Source organism: Haplochromis burtoni, unplaced genomic scaffold (assembly GCF_018398535.1).
Source record: "Haplochromis burtoni strain Fernald_Lab_line unplaced genomic scaffold, NCSU_Asbu1 Contig_65, whole genome shotgun sequence".
NCBI lineage: Eukaryota > Metazoa > Chordata > Actinopteri > Cichliformes > Cichlidae > Haplochromis > Haplochromis burtoni.
Genome location: NW_024582426.1, coordinates 2,435,759 through 2,447,581, shown reverse-complemented (window position 1 = coordinate 2,447,581; position 11,823 = coordinate 2,435,759). Strand labels below are relative to the sequence as shown.

General features: G+C 40.5%; 1 protein-coding gene across 1 annotated transcript in view; it reads left to right on the top strand.

Annotated features, from left to right (window-relative positions):
* The first annotated feature begins 253 nt into the window (after positions 1-253).
* Positions 254-11,823, top strand: part of sh3rf1 (SH3 domain containing ring finger 1) — a 60,377-nt gene continuing 48,807 nt past the window's right edge. The window contains exons 1-2 of the mRNA XM_005923347.3: positions 254-595; positions 2,610-3,115. Of these exons, the coding sequence (XP_005923409.1) occupies positions 2,735-3,115 (381 nt within the window). The 5' untranslated portion in view covers positions 254-595; positions 2,610-2,734. The remainder of the gene's footprint in view (positions 596-2,609; positions 3,116-11,823) is intronic.

Here is an 11,823-nt window from a genome sequence, read left to right as displayed (position 1 = left end):
TGGGAATTTTTGCCCTGGCAGTTTTTAGAATTATCACCGCCCCTGCCATGTTATTGGTCCCTTCAGTGGAAAAAGAAATCCTGCAAAAGCCCCTGGCTTTAAATTTTGTTGGAATCTGGTCACCTTAATGTGAATACTTTTTCCCAGTTATATATCAGCTATATCACCTTTAAGATGTGTATTTTCCTACTTCCATCTACTTTTATTGTGCATTGAGCCTCCATAATGTTCCCATTTCCGACAGCACCGGAAGGCCACTTCACTCCCTCCCCCTCTCGGGTTGTTCCAGCAGCAGTCCCGCAGAGCAGAAGTACCAGCATGGCGCTCGGTGAGGCTAGAGTTCCGTTGTCTCTCTTGTATTGTGTTTCTCATGTCAGGTTTTACTCCACTATCTGATAGAGGTCTGCGATTCCTGCGCGGTGTGCGCCACTAAACAAAACCTGTCTGGGTAAAAACGGCAGCATTTTCCTGCTGGATACTCACAGAGAAGTGGTTTGTAGATATCTGAGAAGGCTTGCTAACTAGCAAGGAGGCAAAAAAAAAAAAATTACGGGAGATACAGAGCAACAAGAGGAGGAGTCCTGTTCTGGAAGAGGTAAGCTGAATTACATAATAATAGTAGTTGAAGTACTTAGGAGTGGTATAAATATATTTGTTTGTGTCTTAAAGTTGTTAAAACTCTTTATTTTCCAAGTGCGCAAACTTAACTGTTTGTTGGGTATTTTTTAAAGGGGGACGACGTTAAAGCAGCCTCCTTGTTGTGAAGCGATACTTGCTAACAAACTTAGTTTAATTTGCTTTCTTGTAGTTCAGTTCGAGAATAATCCACCTCAAAAGAAAGTAGCATAAGAATAATCAGTTACTGTTTAGCGTCGTTATGTAATGTTTTCGTTTTTTGTTACAATGTTGCGGTATAAGCGTAAGATTTTGTCATTTTAAAAAAAGAAAAAAATGAGGATTAATAATTAGTTTGTTGTGTTATTAGGATTTGTTTTGTTTTTTTAACCAGGTTTACTTAGTCGTGTGAATCCTCCTGCATGATTCCGTTCTTTAAACACAAATCACTGCACTTCAGTGCTTCACCGCTGCTGCAGGTTTCTTTTTTGTGTCTGGCTCGGCGGTGTTGACCGTACAGTCAGTTTAAAGGGTCCGAGGATCCAAGATCACAGTTGCCAGGTGTAATTATCCGCTGTCGAGTAAATGAGATTAACTTGGCCTCCTGTCCCCCGCTAGGTAATCTAATGATAGACCTTAAAACTGTTCTTTTTTCCTTTTAATGTTTTTGCGAGATTTAGCAACAATTCTCTTATGCATGTTAGGTTTTAGTGCGGCAATTCATTCTGCATTACAGTGCAGATATAAAACAAAACGAAGAAACTCCATTTTAAAAACACGGAAAAAATAGGGTGTAGATCTCTTATAGAAAGACACATGCAGCAGTGTCTCCATGCCCTGGATTGGTACTAAATCTTAGACTTTATAAGCCCACCATGATTTCATTTTCAGAGGCACTAAGCTCGCCGATAAATTTATGCATGAGGTTTCTTAAAACAGCTTTAAAAGTATTGACTCCTGGAGCCACAAACATTTCTGTTGCTCTGAAAAAATCGAGGTCTCCTCCGTAATAATCTCATTATAAACCATTTGAAGTCTCCGTAGGCTTGTTTTTCGATACTTTGCCTTCAAGTGTGCAGTAAACAGAAGTGTTTAGTATGCTCTAAATGGAGACATCTTCATCCTTACATGCAGTAACCTTGGTAAACTTGCATTGCGTATAAATAGCCTTTAAAATAGGTCGTTTGATTTGCAGTTGCTATTAGAGACACTAAGGTTCTTATCAGAAGAAACGGGAATTTGATACAGTTGTCCTCTTTGGCTTTACTAAGAACGCTGTTATAGACATGATATAATTCTCAATATAAGAGACATGAACTGCTGGAGACCAGTCCTGTAAGATGGATGGCATTTTATTGGAATCAGTGCTGTTATCCATTCTTCCTATTGATCCTTATTGATCCATGATCAGTTTTCTGTGTGCAGTAACAAAGTAAGCTTACACAAATTTCCAGCTGCTTTATCTTTTCCAAATCTGAACACATTGTTTATAGAAAGTAGAAAAAGGACTTGAAATTCTCAGGTGTGCAGAAGCTCTGCTGCCCTGAGTTTGACTTCACTGCTCTGCAGTGTGCAGCTGTCAGAAGTGATTAGCTTGGATGAATGCAATACCAGTGGACTGGACTTTTTTGGAACTGGTTTTGGTTCGTCATGGCTTGATGCTCAAATTATGAAGCAACACAATACAGCTTCAGCCATATGTAAGCATGTAAGGAGTTTCCAAAACCACAGTTCAGTTCATAGTAGGAGTTTGCATTCCCAGTAAAAAGTACTTTGAATCAATATTCACTGAGAACTATGTGACAAACTTTGTGGATGTTTGTGTTAAAATTTAAGTCATTATCTCGTAATTGTTAGAGTTGTTACAGCCATCTGCGATGTCTGTTAAATATGTATGCCATGACCTATTTCTTGTGTATACAGTTGATAAATATGAATTTCTTGACCTTTTTCTTTTTTCTTTTTTTATTATTCTTTTTTTGTTTTTTTTACAGCTGATGCAGGTGCCATGGCAATAGCCGAGGCATGGGAGTGACGTGACAGTACTTGATGTGCTTCCAAACAAAAACCTTATCAGCATCATGTTTTTCTGCTGAATTAGAGGCAGAACACACAGAGAATGGACGAGTCCGTGTTGTTGGATTTGCTCGAGTGCCCCGTTTGTCTCGAGCGGCTAGATGCCTCGGCAAAGGTTCTTCCTTGTCAGCACACCTTCTGCCGGCGTTGCCTCCAAGGTATCCTTGGCTCACGTGGGGAGTTGCGCTGCCCAGAGTGCCGGACGTTGGTGGATTGTGCCGTGGATGAACTTCCCAGCAACATCCTACTTGTGCGGCTCTTGGATGGAATCAAGCAGAGGCCACGGAGGGTTGGTCCTGGGGCGGCAGTCTGCACAAATGGTACATCTGGAGCCATGGCCAGGGCACATGGAAGTGGATCCCGGGACCAGGGCACCCCGGGAGCACAACCCCAGCGAGCTCAAGCTAAGAGCACCCTCGTCCGGGTTAGTATATTAACTACCTGAGCATGGCTCAGTGAGTACACATCTGTGTTTCCCATTGTTATGGTCAAGCTGAAACAAAACAGAGAAAATCTGTGTGGATTAAAAACAGCATGTTGCATTACTAGCTCTCTAATCCTTGCTGCGGATTAACGGTTATCATGGTGACCCCAAAGCCAGCCAGTTGACTAGCAGCCCAACATTACTGAAGGCAGTGATTGAGAGCAGTTAATAGTTAAGCCACCAAATGATCCTGCACTCTATGCCAACAGTAGATGGACTTACTCCCGTAAGAAGAGCTCGCAGGCCTTTCTTAGTTGCTGACATTGTCATATGCCACAGACAGCCTTCCTCTTGCGATCCCTGCTGCAGTGTTGCTTGTGAAATTCAGGGTGGATCTACAGGGTGGTTGTTTTATCTGCAACACTGAGGGGACTTGTAAAGTGTATTTAGAGCAGAAAGAAAATTGTGAAAGACTTGGAGTCTGTGTTTCCTTAGTTTTATTTAGATACCACTGATGAGACACAGATGACGGTGAAAGAGTGAAAACAACACACAACATTTGTTTCTCAATCTCTAAGCCTAAGAAAACACGAGTTTGATGATGGTTTAATCTTTAAGGGCAAAATAAGCTGTTCAACCTAAGATGGCATGTGCTGTTGTGTCATGCCATATTCAGTGTTTGACATGCAGATTCCCAGACATGGATTATACCTAATCCTAGACTAAATTCTTTACTCTATGGGGATCTTCATTGAATTTTTCCTTTTAGTCTAGGACTAGGATTATCTATGACGAGGAAACTTGCTCATAGACTTTATTTGGGTGGGCTGCCCAGGTCTATGGATGGCTATCCAAGTATATTTTAAAATAAATTTTATTTATTTGACTGCCCCAGACAGCAGTGCAATCAGTTTACTCTCAGACAATCCCCTCACCCTCATTTTGGCGGTGCAGTCTGGTTGCTGTTGTGAAGTCCTCGATGTCATTCACCAGTCAGCAAAACGTTCTGCCTACAGTTGAGCAGACTTTGACCACCACCTTCTTAAACTACATTTGATGACTACAGACTGTTTATTTTAAAGCAAGTGCACATTTAACTCATTTCAGTTCCGATACAATGCTGAGGTATCTGCATCAGGTAATGATCAGATACCTGTGTTAATTTAATCAGCTAAAGTTCTCACTCTGAGGAAGATGGTGGAAATTAATCTTTTACCTGTAGGGGAGCATTAGCTTGACTTACACGTTACTTTGTAATAACATTGTAAAAGTATTGGTGTTGATTAGTAAAATGATAAATGAGAACAGGACCAAGATAAATAATTTTTTTTATAAATATGGTCACGTTATTGATTTAATTTATTTTCACTGGTCACATTTAAGGTTGGTGTTAAGAGTCATTAAGCTGCTTCATACTGCTGTCATTCATAGTTGTGCTAGTTTCTGCTTTACTCCCTCTCAGTCTAAGTGGTCATCCTTGCTGCTCCTCACACACAAACACACATCATCTGTGGAGCAGAGCTGTCAAAAGACAGGTGAAATTAAATGACAGCGTTGACAACAGTGTATTATGTCATTGTAAGTTCAGCAAAAGCTTCCCAGCAAGAGTTACACTAAACCTATAGAGAGCGAGAAAGAGCTGACAGAAAGTCTGTCGGTGTAAGAATATATACTGGAATATACTTCCAACCTTTTTATCCTTTGTTGTAAACTTCCTGCACGCTGTAATGCCTCTGCTTCTGCTGACTCAAAGTGTCATAAAAAACAGATCTGGTGTGTTGTCACTGATATGCAATATCAGATCAGCACATCCCTATTCACTGTCACAGTGGGCACATGGTATTTATTTATCAATTAACGTAAAACAGCATAACTGTGCCTCCTTAACATGGTTGTGCAGCCCTTTCCTTCACACTAGCACTCGTAGAATCCAGCGGGAAATAAAAAAAATGCAATTTTTCTTCATAAAGTGTTGTGATTTATGCTATTTATGCTTTTCTCCAAGCTACCCAGGCCTATTTACTATAAAATGACATGTGATGTGTGTTTTAAAATATGTTTTAATTAACAAATTCTCTTTAGATTCTACATACACCCTTCTAAATACACCCATGACAGACCCGTGGGGTTTCTTTGAACAGCTCTGGTCTCCACGAAGGGAGGATTGGGTAGATGAAAAGATGTCAGGGTCTTGTGTAGAATCACTGGAATGTCAAAGCTCTGATAATGTAGCTGCCGAGCCATGCAGGTATGAAGATCAGAGGCCTTGCTGTAAATTGCTGCTGGGGGACCCGCCTCATTTGCCAAAGTATCACTTCAGAGCTTTTGTGCTCATTTCAAAGCTGTTTGTGCTTTTTGGAATTTCCCCTCAGTGCTGAAAAGCCTGTTTGTTACAAAAAAAAGGGGGAGAGCGAGAGATGGTCATTCGAAACTAATACACTGATTCCCCTTTGAGGGTATGCTGCCCATGTCATCTATGAATACGGTTTTCTATTTTCTGAGCACTTCTATAGATTTTTCACAGTGTCATACTATTGACTAATGACCTCTCTCAAGTCTGCTCTCCTAAGGCCCTGTGCTGATAACAGAGAACAAGAAAAGACATGGCAGTGCAGGTGTAACATTTTCACAACATAAAAGCCAGAGATCAAAGCTCTCACTGATCTCTGGTCGGTGCTCCTTGGGGACTGAGCTGCCTCACTGCCCCCGGGTGACACCCTCAGTCCCACTTCTTTTTTTCTTTTCTTTTTTTTTTTTTTTTTTTGGGGGGGGGAGGAGGAGGAGATCTTTCAAGGCTTGATGCGGCTCTTGTGCCATTCCTCTGTTGAGGGAGAGCTCCACCTCCAATTCTTATATGGCCAGAGAATGGCTCTGATTGGGGACTGCCTGACAGATGCACAACAGGGTTTTGTTTCGGGTCGCGTCTGATCCTAGTGACTGACCGACACATGTAGTGTGTGTGTGTGTGTGTGTGTGTGTGTGTGTGCGCGCGCGCGCACATGAACGGAAAGGCCACCAGTAACAGAAACTGATGAGTGTTAAGTGAAGGCGTTAGGACCAAATGGGACAAATGTTTCGGCTTTCTGCCCCTCCTCTTATCATCTCCGGGGTTGCAGCAGTTGTTTGACACAGCAGCCTGACATTTCTTTGATGAGAGGATTGAAAAGGCTCATCTTGAATGTAGCTCTGTGGTTGTCTGGGCCCTCGCAGTCAGGTTGATGACTCACCTCCGTGGTGCTCCGTTACATGAGTGTTTTGTCTGCCTTTCTCGCTCGTTGACTCGTATAACATAGTATTTTGTTCATGTGGATTGAGAACAGATAACTCCTATGTTTTTGTTTTGTTTTGTTTTATGCATGAGAGCGAGTAAAGCTATTGGATCTGTCTGGAAGTCAAAGGTCAGGGTTCAGGTGTCATAGCAGTTGGGTCAGAGCAAAGGAAGGAGAGAGGGGAAGAATCGGAGAGAGTTTTTAGTGAATATCTTCAGCTATCATTGTCTCTCTCTGGAGAGTTGAGCCTGCACTGAGAGTATAAAAATAGACTGTCTTTCATGATAATTTCTGCCTTTGTCATAAAACTGTCAGAGTTAATTTTTAATTCAGTTCTCCACTCTGCATTAACTACAGTTTGGAGGCTACATTTAGGAGGAAAATACATACAAATGATGCTTGTATCTTTTGTACGCTATGAAGGATTTGAGTGTTTTTCTTTATGAGTGTGTGCGTGTCATTATGTGATTAGCTGATGTGAAGTGAAGCAATATACTTTCCTGACCTTTTTGGGATGTAATTAGGTCGTTGTCTCTTCTTTGGTAATGAGGGCTGCCTTTTCCTTTTTATAGGCCTGGTGTGTTTGATAGCCTTTTCTTCCTGGCGTTATCTCACATTGTCCTCAAGGATTAATTCTAAACACACAGGAAGCAAAGTGCAGCCTTCTAATTTAGTATTATTTTCAGCTGATTGAAGGAAGTTGTCTAATATCTAGGTACCCACAGGACATTGGAAAGCGTTTTTGTTCCTCAGTTATTTTTGTAATAAAGTTGTGGCGTGTTCTGTCTCTTTTGTAGTGGATTTATTTCTTCAGAGAAAAAGAATGCTGTTTATGGGTTCCTTATGTAGAGAGATGTCATTAAAATTCCTGTGCACCTCCCTCGTCTGAGGTCGATGAGTCACGCTGGCGGTCTTTGATGACATCATATTGTTGTTGAGGCCTTTCCTCTTGGCCGGCTGGCTGACCTCTGCCTGCGCGGCTGAACCCCTTCATTACACCCTCACGCTGCCCACATACTGCAAACACATACTTACTGCTTTCCACTGGGAATTTTTCAAGAGGGCTTTGGTCTGTTCATTCCAGCTCTCTCAACACGCTCACACTTTTCTCTCGCCTCCTCTATATTTCCCACGCAGGTCTGCAAGTAGTTGCAACCTTCTGGACAGTGCATGCCGGGATTTTAGAGCCACCTGTAATTTTCTCTTATGAGCCACTGACACCAGCTGAGTTTTATTTTCTTTTTTGCTATATTTCTTCCATGTACCTCCTCCTCCCTCCTCACTGTCTAAATCTGTGCTGAAGCCTGTTAAAGGACTAATGAGATTAGAGTTTATTCGACACTGAGTCGGCTCTGCTCCCCGTTCTTTTACTCCCTGTCTTAAAGTGCTTTCTCAAAGGGAATTTTTGGGTCTGTTTATGATGTTTTAAGGTCTTGACCTTCCTATGTAAAGTGCTCTGTTAGGACTTTGGGATTTGGCGTTATATAAATTGAATTGAATTACTTTTGACTGCTGACTTTCATTCCTAGGAAACAAACAGTTGCTATCTAGTGAAGTAATCAGCGTGTCTTCATCTCTGGTTCCCACTGTGTATTTTTTAATACTCATCTAATGCACTTCATATTTTTTATAGTTTTTATACTTGTCCTTTTTTTGACTTTTGCACTGCTACAAAGATGGATGCTCATATTAAACATGAGCTTCGTGTTTGTTCAGGATTCAGCTTGCTCTCAGTGTTCAGTTTATTATAGTTTTTATGACGTATTGAAAGACCCAAGAAGGCTATGGACATTGTTTAACATACAAAAGCTACAACCCTTCAGCTAATGTATTTTGTTAACCTTTATAAACCTACTGTTCCTGTTAACTTTACCATATAGAAAAACGGCTCCAGATAACTATGGTAAAAGGACCGGTTCTTGTATTATATATTTTCTCAAAACTTTCAGTTCAAGAAGCCTCATGAGAAACAAAATTACAAGTTTAAGAGATGCTCGAATTTCAAAAGTCAAGTTTTTTGCGTTTGAAAATTGTGGTTTCAATACTGAGTAGTCATAACCAGGAAAGTTTTAGGAACTAACACTGTTGCTCTTGCTCAGCTGAGGGTTGTCCACTGGGATTCCCTACATGTTACTGTGTCTTGTTGCTGGAAGGGGAAAATATACTCCCTGCTGTCTCTGTCTGTCCTCCTCACCTCCTTTTTACATAATTGCACATATGAGGCTCCAATTTCATGTCTGTACCACCACATATTCAGCAGTTAGTGTTATAGCATGTAGCGCTACATGAATCCACTGTGGCATTAAATTGTACCACTAAGCTAAACCTTCTAACCAGCTCTAGACATCCTTGTTCGTTAACACTTAATATTGCTGTCAAACAGACGGATCGCTGTCATGGAGGTCTGCTTTGCTGCGACATGTAGTTCCATTTTTATGTTCTTAGATTTAACACTGGTCTCAGAGGGTTAGTTTCATTGTGTAGGTTTTGTAAGAAGTGTGTTAATGTGTTTCTTTTATGTTGTTTTAACACTAGGTTTTGGGTGGTCCGTCAAACATAAAATGCCACAGTTGCTGGGGGGAGGGTTCTTTGGGGCAAAATATTTCACAGATACCTTGTAAGAAATGTCAAAAAATATCTGTTTTTCTTGTGTTTAGACTGCAAAGCTAGTCTAGTAAAGTCCACAAATATAAAGATGGAGCTGTAAATGAGCAGAATGCATCCTCCTCAAAGTAGAAATTTTAGTGCCAGTTTGTAATTTTAAATCCTAGTAGTAGATGGATAGTAAATACACTAATCCACAGTCTCACAGAGGAATGAAGGCTATCCTATCATGCCTTCTACATAAAGACGGGAACCTGGGCAGCTTGCCAGTTTATCACATTACTGATGTCATAGGCAAACATGCTCATAATAATAACCGTAATCATCATTTTTGGCAATTTTCAGATTCCTACCTATGTTTTGGAACAAATGCAGTGAATAAGAATGCGTGGGGTTGCGTAATACGCAGGGAGAAGCAAAAAAAGACGGAATCAAGTGAGATTAAGGTGCATCTGAAGCATCTTCATTGTAGGCTTTTACCGCTTCCGAGACAACAATGAGACGAAGGTGTACGCCTGCCTTTTGTGGTTTTTAGTCCATCAAGATTTTTAGTCGAGACGCTTAGAGGAAGAGACTTTTGTTCCGAGTATTTTCCCAGACAGGCGGGGATGTTTTGTGTCGGTGTGTCTCTGAGGAATGTCATGAGCACTTGTAGGTCACTGTTTCTCCTCTAAACATTGGGCTTGTTGGGTCTCGTCCTGCTTGCCAGCTCACATTTACCCTTTTCAGTACACCTTAAAGCATCAACATGCATTTTATGTGCATCGTCTGCGTGTTTGCGTTGTGAGACATCACCTCTTTAAGGTTTATGTGGTGATTGTGGTTACAAGTCTGTGTCTTTCACAGTAACTAAGGTGTGTAGTTCTGTTGATAATCAGGCATGCAGTGATGTGCTTCTGCACCTGAAAGCCTCCAGGCAGACTTTATTTAAGTGGTAATATTTTGTTCCAAGGCACTGTCAGGTTTATACCACATGCAGGAGATGTGTCCATCATTTTCTTTGGGCTACCTTTATAAATTCCTTATTACATTTCATCTTATGAGATCTGATTACCTGAACTACCCAAACCCTGAATTTTGAAGAAAAACAAAATACATATGTTGAAAAAGATTTAAATAGTTTTTGATTTGTGGTGTGTGGAGGATATCGCCTGCGCTGGCTTCCATTTGCAAAGGCAGGGTTTTTCTTGAATCACAGTGCATCTTTAAGGGATCTTACAGTAAAGATAATGAGACTCTGGCCTTATTTAACAATTTTGATAATTTGATAGGTGGAAACGTCTTTTATGCTTTGTTAAATATTTTCCTTTGGCCAACTTTATTTACTGGGTCTTCATTTACTTGAGTGTTGCTGATTTCCCACCTCTGGCTCTGGATCACCTTTTTAAATAGTGGGGTGATCAGAATCTTTTCTATGCAGAAAAAAAACCTTGATAGAGATTTGGTTCAGAGCAACTGTGGCAATCTCAGCTAAGCAAAAAACCTTCAAAAAGACTTTTATGTCCCTGACTGTGTATTGATTGCTTGAATGCTTGCTTTATAATAACCTTGATAATGAAAATGAGGTGACAGTGAGTTCACTTCAAAGAGGGAAAAAACCCAAATGAAGAAAAAAGTGCAGATTTAACAAATTTAATAGCAAATTTATTTTTCTATTACATGGAAAAAAAAACAATTGATCAAAGCCTTACATAGCACTTACAGACTAGACCGCACAGCCATGTTGTGGTAAATCTTATGCTAAAACACACATCACCCCCAAGATTATCAAGAATTACAAAAACAATTTTCAAAATACAGAAGAAGTTTTTTTTCCTTATAGCATGAGGTCAGGGTACCAATGCCTTAAGCCTTAATGCGTTGAATCCCTGCTGTGTGTGCGCCCGTGTAAGTAAAACTAAGCTGTTCATGTTGCGCTTGAAGCAAACACATTTTGAAGAAGTCACGTTTATTAAATCACAGGAAGGACCCAGAGTCTATATAGTGTCACAACCAAAAAATGAGGAAAAACAGCATGTCCATCAGTGTCCTTCGACAAGTCAATAATGTGTTTACACTTAAAATTGCTCAAAAACAGACCAATCAGAGTCAGAGGTCTGCTTTGCTGTGACATGTAGTTACATTTTTAGTTCTTAGATTAGTGCGATAAAAGAAGCATCAGACCTCACAGGGTTAATTTCATTGTGTAGGTTTTGTAAATAGTGTGTGTTGATGTTTTTCTTTTATGTTGTTTTAACACTAGATTCTGGGTGGTCCTCCAAACATAAAATGCCACAGTTGCCAGTGGTCGTCTTTTTTTTTTCCTGGTTTTTTTTGTCTGTCACATCTCCTGGCATGTCTGTCAGCATGACGATACTAAGACAAGCATCCACGACCTTCTTTACCTCAGTCCCAGTCACACCTGTGGAAGCTAACAAAAGCCTTTCTTTAGATCCTGTGTTGTGTGTGAGTATGTGTGTGGTCGAGTAGCCGCCTGGGTAAAGGCTCTTAGAAAAATGTTTTGGGGACCAACCACTTGTCAGCTTTTTGTTTTACAATCCTCTCAGTTGTGCTTGTCACACAATAATTCAGGTTATGTCAGCAAAATAAAAATGTCATCTAGACTGTCTTGTGCGTGATGAAGTAACACTAAATTGTTTTACAGTTGTTTTCAGTATAATTTATCCTTTTGATGTTTTGTCAGCTGTTTGAGGGCAGGAGTACGGTGGCCCCTAGAGACAAAGCACGTACAAACTCCAAAACACTTACAAAATCCAAAACACATGCAAACTCCAAAACACGTACAAAATACAAAACACATGCAAGCTCCAAAACACTTACAAAATAAAAAACACA